The sequence below is a fragment of the Ochotona princeps genome, chromosome 24 (assembly GCF_030435755.1).
Source record: "Ochotona princeps isolate mOchPri1 chromosome 24, mOchPri1.hap1, whole genome shotgun sequence".
In the NCBI taxonomy this organism is placed as follows: Eukaryota; Metazoa; Chordata; class Mammalia; order Lagomorpha; family Ochotonidae; genus Ochotona; species Ochotona princeps.
In genome coordinates, this window is record NC_080855.1 from 4670212 (window position 1) to 4685761 (window position 15550).

The 15550-nt window shown below is 53.2% G+C and overlaps 1 protein-coding gene across 1 annotated transcript in view; it reads left to right on the forward strand.

Moving 5' to 3' along the window:
- RNF216 (ring finger protein 216) overlaps positions 1-15550 on the forward strand; it is a 105389-nt gene that overhangs the window by 35757 nt on the left and 54082 nt on the right. Inside the window, exons 11-12 of the mRNA XM_004598114.3 lie at positions 1770-1918; positions 2380-2458. Of these exons, the coding sequence (XP_004598171.2) occupies positions 1770-1918; positions 2380-2458 (228 nt within the window). The remainder of the gene's footprint in view (positions 1-1769; positions 1919-2379; positions 2459-15550) is intronic.

Sequence of the window (15550 nt, forward strand, 5' to 3'; positions counted from 1 at the left end):
ACACGCCTTCCCGGTGGGCATGGCGGGATCTCCTTCTGGAGGCTCTCAGAGCAGGTCCGCGACAGGCAGGAAAAAGTTTGTGGGACCTTCCTTGGGGAAGAGAAATTCTAGTTTACGTGGGAGAACATGGAACAGGAAAAAGGCAGAAAGGAAAGGTTAAGAGTGTGTCTCACTTTGCCGCTCTGAAATTGTTTCAAAGCATATTCTAAAAAGCAGACAAAAGGCCAAATAATCTGATTGTATTTTCTGCTCATCAAGGAATTAAAAAGGGCTGTGCAAGTCGGGAGGCGGGCTGAGACCTGAAACATCTGTGTGTCCTACCGGCACGTGGTCGGAGGGTGCCAGTCAAAGGGCCTGGCTGCTGCGCCTCCAGTGCAGCTCCCGTGCTGGCGCACCTGCCAGGCCATGGGTGATGGCTCCTGCACCCGGCCCGCTGACCGCAGCCTGAGTCACACCCACCATTTGGGACCATTTTGGGAATGGACATTGGGTAGGAGTCTCTGTCACTCTGCCTTTGAAATATTTAATATTTAATATTCAAATAATATTTAATATTCAAATAATTTTTCTTGAAGATTTATTTTTATGGAAAGTCAAAGGAGAGGAGAGACAGAGGAAGATCTTCGACCGCTGATTCACTCCCCAAGTGGCCGCAACGGCTGGAGATGAGCCAGTCCAAAGCCAGCAGCCACGAGCTCTTCTGGGTCTCCCACCTGGGTGCAGGGTCCCAAGGCTTTGGGCCGTCCTCAACTGTTTTCTCAGACCACGGGCAGGGAGCTAGATGGGAAAAGGGCTGTTGGGATTAGAACCAGTGCCCATATGGGATCCTGGCACGTGCAGGGTGAGGACTTGAGCTGCCGGACCTCGGGGTACTATTTTTTGCAACTTTTTAAAGTCTAGAATTGTTTGGGAATCTTCCCTTTGGAATCAGGTTGAGTGGACTGGACCTTGGGCGCCCTGACCACCGCAGTGTCTTTGGGCATTTCCCGACCCCCAGTTTCTTTCTCTGTCAAGTGAAGAGGAGGGAATAATAGATTGAATGAACTTACTTTCTGAGACGTGGTAAATGCCTCATAAACTTCAGGCGTTATTTTTAAGGTCTTTTTTCCATTTCTTTGCCTGGTGTCTTTCCTGTTGGAAGTGTTCCTGGGCTGTGTCATTCACGTAAGGAGCTCTTGGGAAGCTGTGCAGGTGGTGGGACTTCCTCCAGGCCTGGCTCGCCTGTCAGCTGCTGTGACGTAGAGCTTGCGTGTCAATCCAGCGGGACTCTGTGCTGAGGAGGTTCCGTACGGCTCCTGCGTGGTAGCTGTGAGCGCCTTTCCGAGGGGCTGGGTCTGCAGAGGAAGAAGGTGCCGGAGAGTCCCCTCCAAGCCCTGCCGGAGGCTGCACCCTCTCTTGGCCCTGTGATTCCAGGCCGGGGCTCTTCAGGACATGTGGAAGGGGGTGACTTGCTTCTCAGCACCATCTCCTTTTCACACTAATCCTCGCCAGAAGGCTGAGACGCGATACCCGCTCCTTCCAGACACAGCCTGCGTCCTTCCTCCTCCACTCCGCTAAGCCCCTCCGCTTCCCCGTCCACTTCCATCATCGTCACGGTTTTGTTTGGGGATGAGACGGTTGCTTGATGGCCTTGGTGTTGTGAGGCCGAAGGACCTGATGTCCCTCGGAACTTGGGCACTGTTGGTTGGCCTCGCATTAGGAAATGCGTGCCGCTGCACTGCTGGTTGAACTTTGTTTTTTCTCAGTGTGTGTGTGCTTTCTCATTGCAGTCAGAGCTGAGCTGCATGGAAGGCAGCTGCGCATGCTCGTTCCCGACCAGCGAACTGGAGAAGGTGCTTCCGCAGACCATCCTGTCCAAGTACTACGAACGGCGAGCTGAGGAGGAGGTCGCGGCGGCCTACGCCGACCAGCTGGTCAGGTGAGTGTCGTCTGCCGGCTCGTTCCCCACGTGCGCAGTGCCCTCACATAGTCGGAATCCTGCCACAGTGCTCTGATATTGCAGAGAGATACGATGGTCCATTTTATTAGATAGAAAAATCAGCAGGTCAGATTTCACCTTCCTTGACGCGTATTAATCTTCTGACCTGTGGGATGATCAGTCACTTTAATTTGGTGAAAAGTGGCATGTCCAAAGAGTTCTCCCAGGACCTGTGTTTATTGAATGGGTCACGCTGCGTCAGAGCCTGGAAAGGTGTGTGTTTTCTGGTAGCAGCCCAGCATAACAGTGAAGTTCCGTGTTTGTTTCAGTGGGGAACAACAGACTGAAGAAGAAAGTGGTGTGATGTGTAGCTGAAATCTCTGCCTTCATCTGAGCAGTCGCCCCGATTGAGCTCGGGGTGCAGTGTTCTGAGCAGTAGTGCTGTGCTGTTTTGACTCCAGGTGCCCCTCCTGTAGCTTCCCTGCTCTGCTGGACAGTGACGTGAAGAGGTTCAGCTGTCCTAACCCGCGCTGCCGAAAGGTAGGGAGCAAGCTTCCTTCTGGATGCCTACTTGCGACTTGGTGCTGTGGGCTGCTACCCCGAGCGCCCGGGCGTCACCTGCTGCTCTCAGCGTGTTGACGCTGTGCGTGGTGGCTGACATGGTCACAGGGAGAACCACTGGTGGAATTGCAGTTAGAGTTCTGAGTCCTGGGAGAGATGCCAGCACATGAAATCTGGGGAGTTTTGTGTTTTTCCAGTGTGACAGCCTTTGGGGAAACCCCAGCACACGCATGCGCTTCCTGAGCCTGTCAAGGAAGGCCCGAGTTCTCCAGCCGCAGCCTGCTGCAGCCCTTCACTGTGCGCTAAGAGGGTTGTGCAGTCTGGCAGCATGTACCTAGTCCAGTAGATATTAAACTGTTTTTCTAAACTCACATGATAATAGTTGAAGATTACAGCATCTCAAGTAATTAAGGTAGAGATTAAAGAAGGAAGAAGAAATTAAGCCCGTGGAATAAGCTGTATTCCTTTTATTGTAGCATTAATAGTTTGGTATAAACTCTGGAGATATATACATATATATGTATGTATAAAGATTGATTTGTTTTATTTGTTTTTGTTTGAAAGTCAGCTATACAGAGGTGAGGAGACACAGAGAGAAAGATCTTCTGTCTGATAACTCACTTCCCAAGTAGCCATAATGGATGGAGGCGAGCCAATCAAAAGCCAAGAACCAAGACCTTCTCCCAGTCCTCCCACATGGATGCAGGGTCCCAACGCTTTGGGCCGTCTTTGACTGCTTTCCCAGGCCACAAGCAGGGAGCTGGATGGGAAGTGGAGTAGCTGGGATTAGAACCGGCGCCCATATGGGATCCCGGCACATACAAGGCGAGGCTCATGCAGAACTCATAACGTGACCATTTAATGGTATTTCCCAACTCCAGGCAGCTGGCTAAGTTGTTTCTGCAGTGTTTGATCTCTCTGTGTTCTCTCCTGGGCTGCCTGGGAAGTTGGTACATGGTCTAAGATGCAGAAGGCAGGAAGGGAGGCAAGACTGAGAATTCGAACATGTGGGCTTGTTCTGGGGGTAGCGGCTGCCCGTACACTGACTGGTACACAGGGAACTTGACAAAGGCTCCGTGAGCCGAGTCAGGCCTGGGCGTCAAGCATCATTTTGAGTTGGGGAAATGGATAAAAGCAGGAGGATCTGTTTGACTGTTGAGTAGTGCAGGTGGGAAATGCACACCATGGCTTCCTGCCCTGGGGTCTCCCAAAAGTTGCTGTAGAGGTAGGAAGTCCATTTCCTGGTGTGGGTTCAAGTTAAAGTTGTGCTGAGGACAGACTCGCGCACAGCTGGGCAGGCCAGCGAGAGGCGGAGGCTGTCACTTCGCCAGGACAAGCGTGTCGGTCTGCACTAGTGTCCAGGTGGTATCTTGGCAACAAGAACAGCGAATGTTCTTCCTTCCATCTCTGGGAAGAGGATACGTGCCCCGTTGAATGTGGAGGTGGTCACGTAGCCTCTTCTGACCCTTGGAATGTGCGAGTAGGTAACTTGCCGGTGAGTACTTCAGAGCTGCCCTGGGGACTGGGTTCAGTCTTGCCTAGCAGGGAAGAGCTAGCTAGCAGGTGGCAGAGCACCGTCGATCCTCCAGATGTGACCCTGGAAGTGCACACCCCGCTCCCAGGTTAGTGCTGAACAAGGCGCTGGGGCTGGGGTGGGGTAGGAATTCCCACCTCCCTGCTCTTCCCTGGGAAGGAGTTGGAGTCTGGTGTTTTCAGACCCTGCTTGTGTCGCTCATGCCGTGTGAAATCGTTACAGCAGCCAACCCATGACGTTCTGAGCAGGGCACTTGCGATGTGGGTTTTGAAGGGTGGTGTGGTTCGCCCATTTCCCTCTGCCAAGGTGAACGTGAAGCCTGAGTGAGAAGTCTGTTGTGAGCAGCTGAGGTTTGCTTGTGTTTGGGGTCTTGACAAGTATCCGTCAACGTGACTATACCTGCCTAGGGCGGGGGCCGGGAGGGGGTGTGCTGCTCGTTGGCGTGGAGAGACGGCTGGACACTGCAGGCTTCTCTGGTTCGGGCCACCAGGTAGTTGATGCTGTTGGCAGAGGGGGAATAAAAGACATGGCCAGTGTTGAGCGTGAGCGCGTCTGGTATGTGCGCACGATGCCTGACAGTGGAGAGCCGCAGGCTGGAGGGAGAGCTGAAAGGGGGGGACAGGCACGGGGCTTGGGGTTTTAGGAAGGAGAGGCTCTGCAGCCCAAGTTCAGAGTGTGCCTGTTGATTTTTTATTTTATTTTTCAATTTGTAAAGATTTTCTGTCTGCTGATTCACTCCCCGAATGGTTGCAATAGCTGAAGCTGAGCCAGTCTGAAGCCAGGAGCTGAGAGCTTGTTCCAGGTCTCCCAAGCCGGTGCAGGGTCCCAAGGCTTTGGGCCGTCCTCCACTGCTTTCCCAGGCCACAAGCAGGGAGCTGCATGGGAAGTGGAGCAGCTGGGATTAGAACCGGTGCCCACATAGAATTCCGGTGAGGACGTTAGCCTAGTACATCCCCCAGCATTGTATTCCAGTGACAAGAATAATGATCATCAATGACTATAGGCCTTAGAACCTGACTTTGACCTGCAGATGGTACCCCTCATGGTCTAGCTTCCCTTTTTCACCGTTAGGATAGGTTTGCCAGGGAAAACAAAGCAGTGGGACAGCCGGATGAGTGGAGTCCGCTGGCACATCAGAATGCGGAGAAGTCCCTGCTTGTCTGGCTGAGGAGGGAGTTGCTGGCTTGCACTCAGCCCAGCTGCAGACCGGCTGAACAAGGCTGTCCTGTGTGCGCACGAAGGGCAGCTGCCACAAGGTGGCGCTGGTGCTCCACGGGGAGCGGGCCTGCTCCCTCGGGTGTCAGCCCTGGAGGCTGGATACACTGCCCCCTCCAGCTCCGCCACCTGCCTTCAGGACGTCAGAGTTGGGAAGGCTCATGCTTTGTCCCGTCCACCTGGGTGTGTTCCGTCAGCCAGAGCCAGGCTGTCTGTTAACCTTGGAGGATTGCTCGTGTCCACAGAGGGAGCTGCAGACTCGCTTTGGTCCGTGGGAACTCTGGGCATCTGCGTTTTCTGTGTCTTTGGCAGTCATCTGCACTCTGGTCCGATTTCCGGGGACTTGACACCCTCCCAGGAGGTGTTCATAGGAATGTATGATCAGAAGGAGGGTTTATGCCTGGACTTCCAGAGGATAGGACATGGTGTCTAGGTTCATGTGGACAGTCCTTGTTTCGCTGACAGGGTGGAATGCTGTGGTCAAGCCCGCGCCTTGCCCCGTGGATCCCCAGGTGAAGGCCCATCAGTTTGTAATCAGCATGCTGCTTTTAGGAATGACTCAGATATGTTTGGTACAGGACTGAAGTGTTAGGTAGATGAAGATTTGAAAGTGATGCTTCTAGAATATTTGTTTTTTAAGGGTCAGAAATTCCTTTTGAGCTGAACTTGAACTATGATTATGCAACAAGGTGGAGGAACCCACCATGGGGGGATGGTGGGGGGAGAATCCCAGATTCTATGTAATTACAACACAATGTAATTAATGAATAAATTTAATTTAAAAAAATTTCTTTTGAGGCTCTTAGTGCCATCCCAGAGCTATAACTTGATAAACTTGGAGGATTACAAATAGAACTTTCCAGAAAGTTGACCAGAATCACAAGATGGAGGTTTTAAGATTGCTTATGGAGGGCCCAGCACAGTAGTGTAGCGGCTAAAGTCCTCGCCTTGAACGCATCGGCATCCCATATGGGCGCCGGTTCTAATCCCGGCAGCTCCACTTCCCATGCAGCTCCCTGCTTGTGGCCTGGGAAAGCAGTGGAGGACGGCCCAAAGCCTTGGGACCCTGCACCCGCGTGGGAGACCTGGAAGAAGTTCCTGGCTTCGGATCGGCTCAGCTGCAGCCGTTGCGGCCACTTGGGGAGTGAACCATTGGACGGAAGATCTTCCTCTCTGTCTCTCCTCTCTGTATATCTGCCTTTCCAATAAAAATAAATAAATCTTATTTAAAAGAAAAGATTGTTCATGGCACAGATGCTGAGGCGGAGAGGCCATCAGTGGGCAGCTCAGAGTGCGGCTGCAGACCAGGTAGAAGCGAGCAGATCACTCGGTGGCCATTGTCTGGTTTGGAGACTTTGATTGGAGCCTGGGCATGTGCCTGTGATCAGCTCCAGCTCTTCCCAGGGTCGGTTGTGTTTGGCTCTTTACCCAACTCGCTTCCTGCCTGTCTTTCCACCCTTTCTAGGCCTCAGCCATTCCTTATAGTATTCATGTTGTTCGCTTAGCGTGAATGAAATGACAGCAACATTCACGTTTGCAGCAAGCCAGTGTGTTGCTGCAAGGCAGGCGGCCTCAGCCGCCCGCAGCAGCTCAGTGACTGCGAGGAGAGAATGTGAATGAGTCTGCCAGCTGGGAGTGCCCGCGGCTCCAGCTGGGATGGTGGGTGGTGGCACTCGGTAGCTGCGCTCGGAGCTGGAGCTCAGCCTGTCAGCTGACTCCTGTGCTGAGCCTGGGCTGCGATCAGGGAGGACTTTTATTCCGGAGGGCAGGTTGACGCGCCAGCCTCGGGGGGCTCGGCGCACAGGAGGGCTTACCTGCCGCAGTGGAGGTGTCCGCGCTGCGCAGTGCAGTCAGGAGGAGCTGCGAGGAGTCTGCGGACTGCTGGCTCCTTCAAGGTCAACTCCTTCCAGGCTGCAGTAATGTCCTGTCCTGGGAGGAGGTGGACACTTCCCAAGGAGTGGACCCCAGGCTTGCCGTGGCGAGGGGAGGCAGGGACATGGTGAGCTGAGAACCCGGAAGAAGCCTGCCTGCCCCCAGAACGCAGCCCCGAGAGGGTCTCAGGCGATGGCTGTCAGCCTCCCTCTGAGCCTGGCGGAGCTGGGGAACAAGCAGCGCTCCACATGTGGTCCTTTGCTGTGCGCATGTTGTCAGTTGTGAACTTGACTGCAGTCATCAGATGGAGAATATTGGTCGTGGGCTTCTTGTCTCTGGAAAGATTTAGGTGGACAGTGACACACGAAAGCATGTCCATTTCCCTTCGCTGACACTTCAGCCCTTAGCCGTGGGCTGGAGACACTAATCGCTTAGCAGGTATGTATTTGTGTGTGTGTTTGCAGGAGGAACAGAAGCAGCGAAAGGCAGGTCTAGCTCATCTGTCTTGTACCCGGAGTGTCCGATACCAGTGAAATAGGGAGCCGTCATGGAGCCTGGCGGGTCAGGAGTGTCGGCCGAGTCCTGGCTCTGACGTCACGCTCATAGCGGAGCGAATGACAGGCCTTCTGCCGTCCACGTGGGGGATGTGGGGCGCACTCCTGGCTCCTGAGCCGGCGGATAGCAGCTCGCTGCGACGCTCTCTGCTTTTCCTCCCTCTCTGCTTCCCTCTCAAATAAAGAAATAGTGTTTTTTTAAATTTCAGAAACCACGTTTATATAAATAGATACCACATCTGCAGCTATTTGTAATATTTCAAGAGTAAAGGATAGCTGTCCAAAATAGGAAAAAGTAAAAATGCATGCCTAAACTAAACTGCCAGTATAAATAAAAATTTATTTTTGCTTCCTGTTGACCCTGCAGAAGTTGGTTTTTGTTTAAATTTATTTAAAAGACAGAAACAGAGAGATAGACACGTAGAGACCTTTTAACTGCTGATTCATTCTCAGATGCCTGCAGCAGCAAGCCTGGACCAGGCCACAGGCAGGGGCAAAGAGCTCCCCCAGGGTCCCCCAGGGTAGCAAGGACGCAGCCACTTGAGCTGCTCCCCTCAGCCTCCCGGTGTGTGCCTTGCAGGAGATTGTGCACTCCAGCATGGCCTCTGGGGGCCTCAGCAACATCTTAGCCGCTGTGCCAAATGTTTTGATTTTTATTTTCCACTGAAGGGGAGCAGGAACCACTCACCGTTACAGCTCGGTGCACACTGTGTGGCTCTCACACGTACACAGCCTGCCTTCAGGAAGGTTGGGGCCTGGGTGGATGTGCGTTCTGCCATGCCTGCTTCCGCCCCGGGCTTGCTGCAGCCCCTCCGGTAGCTCTCTGGGGAAGCCTTCCAGAGGCCACGTGTGAGCCTGTTGCAGCTGCTGCGGTGGGCATCGACCTGAGGACGTTTCAGTACCAAGGCCATTGAGACAGGTTTGGTGGGCAGTGGGCACCCAGAGACCCCTCAGCAACCACCCTGAGACCTCGGTGGACCCGGGGAAGAAGCAGCTGTCGTTCCCCGGAGGACATCCTACTGCTGCTTTCTCGTTCCCTTCCGTGTGGGTGAAGAGCACTGCGCCTCTCCTCGCAGTGTTACCTCAGCGCGTCCTGTGGCAGTGCTGGCTCAGGAAGCTGCCTGCCCCAAGAGGGCTTCGAAGACCAGGACAGAGGCAGCGTGTCAGTCTCCGTCCAGTCCTGTGCTGGCTGCGTGAGGCTGGAAGCAGAGCATCGCAGTTAAGATGAGAAATCTTTATCTGTAAAACAAGGACACTGTCCCTGTCTCAGAAAGCTTCCATGGAAAGCAGGTGGCATGGTGTGGGTGAAGCACGTCCTGGCGCTCTGCCCAGTGCCTCCTGGGTGTTACTCAGCAGTGGTAGCCACTGGCATGGGGAGGGCAGACTGACGGAACAGACACAGGGACGCAATTCCAGCTAGCAGGAGCATCTTTCCATTTTCTTTTTTTTTTTTTTTTAAGATTTATTTTATTTTTATTGGAAAGTCAGATACACAAAGAGGAGGGAGGAGGAGCTACAGAGGAAGATACAGGAAGATCTTCTGTTGTTGATTGACTCCCCAAGCAGGCACAACAGCCAGAGTCGAGCTGCTCCGAAGCCAGGAGCCTGGAGCTTCTTCCGGGTCTCCCACCCGGGTGCAGGGTCCCAAGGCTTTGGGCTGTCCTCCACTGCTTTCCCAGACCACAGGTAGGGAGCTGCATGGGAAGCGGGGCCGCCAGGACATGAACCAGTGCCCATTTGAGATCCCAGCGCAAGCAAGGCAGGGATTTTAGCCACTAGGCTACTGTGCTGGGCCCCATATGGTTTTTTTTGTTTGTTTAAGATTTATTTTTATTGGAAAGTCATATATACAGAGAGGAGGAGAGACAGAGAGGAAGATCTTCCATCTGATGATTCACTCCCCACGTGGCTGCAACAGCCAGTGCTGTGCTGATCCGAAGCCAGGAGCCAGGAACCTCCTCCAGGTCTCCCACGCGGATGCACGGTCCCAAGGCTTTGGGCCATCTTCAGCTGCTTTCCCAGGCCACAGCCAGGGAGCTGGATAGAAAGTGGAGCTGCCGGGATTAGAACCAGCGTCTTATGGGATCCTGGTGTGTTCAAGGCGAGGACTTTAGCCGCTAGTCCATGCCATCGGGCCCCGTTTGTTTTTAAGATTTTTTTTTGTAATTTATTTTGTTTGAAAGGCAGATTTAGAGAGGGGAAAACATTCCATCCGCGTGCTCACTCTGCAAATAACCACATCAACCAGAACGGGGCTAGTCGAAGGCCCGGCACAGTAGCCTAGTGGCTAAGTCCTCACCTTGGATGTACCAGGATCCCATATGGGTCTGGTTCTAATCCCCACTGCTCCACTTCCCATCCAGCTCCCTGCTGGTGGCCTGGGAAAGCAGTGGAGGGTGGTCCAAGGCCTGGGGACCCTGCGCCCACATGGGAGACTAGGAAGAAGTTCCTGGCTTCAGACTGGCTCAGCTCTGACCGTTGCGGCTCACTTGGGGGGTGAACCAGCGGATGGAAGATCTCTGTCTCTCGTTCTTTGTGTAAGCGTGACTTTCCGGTGAAAATAAATCGGTGGGAGCTCTTCCCACAATCTGTCTTTAGGTTAGCTACCGTGCCATTCCTCCCTGCCTCCGACTTACTCAGTCACAGCACGTGGAGGGCTCCTCAAGTGGCCAGGTGAACAGAAGATGACTTGTAGTCTCCTTGCTTTTCAGATGAGCTTCTCAGTGTGCGTTTTTTCTTTCCAGTATCCCATTGTGCTGTAAGGTAAAGAAGATGGGTTTTTAAAGCTAATTTTTTGCTAAGCAGCGCCTTCTATTGGGGTGTGTGTTAGCTGTCTGGGGCTTCTGCCGTGGCTGTGCGCTTGTCTCTGCAGCACTGTCACACACTTCCCAGGTGTCCCTTGATCCCAGAGGGATGGGGGCTCAGAAGATTCTCAAAAAGTTGCGTGTGGAGAGGGCCTGGGAACAAGGGTGCCTAGCTATATTTTGCTGGAGAATGCACAGCAATCACAAGACAGTGATAAAAATGGGTGGTTTGTCTCCATGGCTCATTGGTCATGGCTTCTGTCTTAACTGGAAGGGGAACTGTCATGGCCACCCTCCCATCACTGACCATGGGCAGGCCTTGAAGTTAGGGCCGCTTGCCTTTCCCTGTCCTTGGTGTGAAAGCTTCCCCTGTTGCTGTTCTTGGTCTCCATTGGAATGCACTGTCTATTATACTTAGAGATTTAGGGGTTGAAAACTGAATTCTTAGTTGGTTTGTACTTTATTATAATGGGTGCCCTGGCCCTTTTCGTGTGTTTTGTTTTGTTTGCGCTATGTTAACTATTGCTTATCAGACTCACAGTCTAAATTTCTCTTGTATGGCAGTTTGTCTGAGAAACGTAAGCTTGTAGTGACACTCTCGAAGCCACATAGCACTTATTTAGTCTCTTTATAATGTGTTGTTAGGTTTTGTGTGTGTGTGTGATTTGAAAGGCGGAGTTAGCGAAGGAGAGACGGAGATCTGCATGCCCTGGTTTGCTCCCCAGGGGCTGCAGTGTTACTGAGTCAGTCTGAAGCCTGTAACTTCTTCCAAGTCTCCCACATTGGGCGCAAGGCAACAACCGCTTGGGGCATCCTGCTCTGCTTTCCCAGGGCATAAGCAGGGAACTGGAGGGCAAGGAAAGCCACCTGTACCACCAGGCGTCCGTATGGGATGCCAGTGCTGCCAGGCAGAGGATTAGCCGGCTGGCCACTGCGCTGGCCCCATCACATGTTTTGTTTGTTTTTGCCTTCTTTTAGTCTTTATGTTGATTAAATTACCAGGTATTGGCATCTTTGTTATAAAGTGACCTCGGAGTGATACCCTTGAGAGAAGACGGTGTGCATGTGTGTGTGGGGATGGGACCCTGGGTGCTCACTGCCGCACACAGTGTCCGCTCTTGGCATGCTCAGCACACAGCACTGCAGGGTTTCCAGGCTGCAGGTAGAGATGGTTGCTATGGAGACAGCACAGGCATGGAAACACCCTGGTTCCCTGTGGGCGTCTGCCGGGGTGGAGCAGTGTGGAGAGGGAGCGAGCACAGGGAGATGTGCAGGGCGTGCGCAGACAGCACAAGGCCAGAGGCCAGGCTGAAGCCACGGGCCAGCGGCCGGGTTGGCATGGACTCACTTGTTTTGTTTGTTTTGTTTCTGGCTTGGTTTTTGTTTGTTTGTTTGTTTGTTTTTGGTGAGGGGGGAAGACTGCAGTGGCAAACAGGGAGCTGCAAATTAAGTGCAGGCCTCCTGTGTGGTGTGAGGAGCTCAGCCATTTGCCCTCACCTACAGCCTTCCAGGGAATGGCTCAGGAGAGAACTGCAACCAGACGCTGATCCAGATGTGGGTGTCCCTAGTCTGAAAGGCAGAGTTAACGAGGGGAAGGTATTTCACGCATTTATTCACTTCCCAAAAGGCTGCATTTGCCAGACCTGTGCCAAGCTGGAGCCAGCTTCTTCCTGCTCTCGCACTTGCACTTGGTCCATTTCCTCTGCTTTCCAAGGTGCATTAGCAGGGAGCTGAACCAGAAATGGAGCAGCCAGGATTGAACTGGTGCCCGTGTGGGGTACTGGCACTGCAGGCAGCAGCAGCCCCCAGGGCAATCAACTGCTAAGCCAACAGTTGACCCAAGGTCATTTCAAAACTTGCCAATATACCCAAGAAGTGTAAGTGGCCTTTTACTCAGTGTCCACTCTGACTTTTAAAGGAAAATCAAAAGAATAAGGACGATCTCTGTCACCTTTGAAATCCCTGTCCAGTGGAATTGCCTGCCCAGGCCAGAACTTGCCATCTCTTGACACGACACTGCGGTTACGTGCCCTGTGTGTGCCCATGTTCGTCCCCGCAGACGGAGGACTCCGGATGGCCTGCTCCCAGCGCAGGATGCAGCGTGCTGAGGTCAGGGTCACGAGCTCATGGAGCCGTGCATTGCTGCTGGCTGGGAGGGGCACACGGACAGTGCTCGGAACTGGGCAGCTGGCCGTCCTGGGCAAGTCTGCTTGGAGCTGGGGCCCTGCCTTAGGACTCTGCTTTGACTGTGTTTCCTTGGACTTTAGAGTTTCTTAACCTTTTATAGCTGAAAAGCTGAGTATTTCTAAACAGGATGATGTGTTATCTGGGATTTGCTTCAAAATTGCAGTAGACAAAGGATGGAGCAGCAGGTACGGTGTAGCCAGCCAGGCTCAGCCCTGCCCAGATCATTATTATAATGAGGGATGGCCCAGCAAGGGGCTCGGTGACTGAATCCTCACCTTTCAAGCACCAGGTTCTTTTTTTTTTTTAAAGATTTATTTATTTTTATTACAAAGTCAGATATACAGAGAGGAGGAGAGACAGAGAGGAAAATCTTCTGTCTGATGATTAACTCCCCAAGTGACCGCAATGGCCGGTACTTGCTGATCCGAAGCCAGGAGCCAGGAACCTCCTCCAGGTCTCCCACGCGGGTGCAGGATCCCAAAGCATTGGGCCATGCTCGACTGCTTTCCCAGGCCACAAGCAGGGAGCTGGATGGGAAGCGGAGCTGCTGGGATTAGAACCGGCGCCCATATGGGATCCCGGGGCATGTTCAGGGCGAGGACTTTAGCCACTAGGCCACGGCGCCGGGCCCTCAAGCACCAGGTTCTGTATGTTCCAGTTTGTGTCCAAGCGCTCCAGTTGCCAAACCGCTCTCTGCTTATGGCCTGGGAAGGCAGTAGAGGACGGTTCAAAGCTGTGGGACCAGGCACCTGAGTGGGAAAGTTGGAATCGGCTCCAGCCATTGTGACCATCTGGGGAGTGACAGAATGCAAGATCTTGCTCTCAGTCCCCGCTCTGTAAACTGATCTGTCTTTCCAATGAAAATGAAAGGTTAAAGTGAGTGATGGCTGCATGGAGTTCTATTTTCACCTGCTTTTTTATGGTTTTTAAAAGTTAACAGAGAACTGAGGAAGACTCACCAAATCGTATTGGGGCTAGATTTGTCCTTGTACTCTGTTCTGATTTGTGGATTTGAAGTTTCTTCACTCTGGGAATTGGGAAGATGCTTATTTAAATGTTCTGTTTTTGTGACTTCTTCACTCTTTGAGAGATGAGCATTTGTGACTTAACTGGAAGATGCCCGCAGTTGGTTATAGAAAGATGAAAAGCTTTTTCATCCTGGAGGAAGGAAGACCTCAGTCATGTGTGTGGTTTCTGCTTGTAAGTGGTGAGGACTTCACGTTTGACTGCTGGGAAACAGCAGAGGGGGGGCCGACGTATAGCATAGTAGATAACGCTGCTGCTGCTGCTGCTTTTTTTTTTAAGGATTTATTTTATTGGAAGGTCAGATACACAGAGAGGAGAGGCAGACAGGAAGATCCTCCGTCTGATGATTCCCTCCCCAAGCAGCCTCAAGGGCCAGAACTGCGCCAGTCCGAAGCCAGGAGCCAAGTCTCTTCAGGGTCTCCTACACAGATGCAGAGTCCCAAGGCTTTGGGCCATCCTCGACTGCTTTCCCAGCCAAGCAGGGAGCTGGAAGGGAAGCAGGGCTACGCTGGGCTGGAACTAGCGCCCATATGGGATCCCAGTGCCTGCAAGGCGAGGACTTTAGCCGCTAGGCTACTGTGCCAGGCCTGCAGGTAAAGCTTCTAATTGTAATTCGTGGCTGCCGGTTCAGGTCGCAGTTGCTGTTCTGTTGGCTCCAGCTCCCATCATGCCTGGGAAAGGCCACTGAAGATTGCCGGAGGATTTGGGCAGGCCCGTACCACCCATGTAGAAGAACTGGAAGAACATGGGAGAAGCTCTTAGCCAGCCTGGCCCCACCCCAAGCGTTTGGCCATCTCTATTGGTCATCAAGGGGAGAATATCTGTCTCCCCCCGCCCCCGTGCTGTAAATAAGTGCTTGACCAAACCCGGGGTCTGCATGGAGCGCTGCCTCCTCCTCCGGATTGCTAGAAGTCTGCAGACTTTCACAGCGGTGTTGGCATTTGCTTTCCAACAAGAGACTGTCTTAAGAGTCTTGGATCAAATCCCTGTAGCCTCAGGAAAGTGCTTTGTCTGGAGTCTCTCCCGTCAAGAAGTTCCTATGAAAAGCAGTTTAGGCTTCAGAGCGCCGTGTCTGGGCAGCCCGTGTAGCTTTGGCCCCACTCCCTCTCTGCTGGGCTCTGGCTGCTGCTGTCACTTTGCCCTCCTCTTCCCTTCTGTGCTTTCCTCTCAAAACATCCGGCCTCCCCACTGAAAACCCCGCGTTGCCTTCAGCGCCCTCTCCCAGCCCTCTTTCCTGCCAGCCCGCAGGGTCTCAGCCCTCGCCCTCCTCCCCTCGTGCACAGAACAGCCCTCGCCGTGTTTCCTGTGGCACTTCCTTGTGTTGGTCACTATCGGACCATTCGTTCAGCAGGTGTTTACTGAGTGTTGGTTTGCCAGAAGGAATACAAAAGGCACAGCCCTGGCCCTAACCTTGGATTTCCTGTGCAGACTGTTAGCTGATGGGGAAGCCATGGTGACTGCCGTGGGGACCCTGAGGGAGTGAGGGGCACACTCCGATTTGGGGAGGTGAGGAAACCACTGTGTGGGCAAGGTCGGCCTGGGCCTCTCTAGACCCTGCTGGGATCTGCTGGGTTGCAGGAGAGGATGACACAAGCCAAGCTTGTGGACAAACAGCCCAAGCCCAGGCAAGTAGGAGTGGAAAGACAGGAGGTCAGGGAAGATGAGGTTGGTTCTGGAGACCTCAGGAAATAGTGCAGGCCGAGCAGAGGGGCCTGGGAGCACGGACTGTTTGAGAGGGTGAGCTTGAGGAGCCAGGAAAGGGAGTGGCGGGAGAGAGCTGAGATGCGGGATGCTGGGAGTGAGCACCTTGTCAGTGTAGGTGCCACAGTGAGTCATTTCTTAGAGCCTGTGGACTCAGTCATCCAGAGCCTGTCTCTGG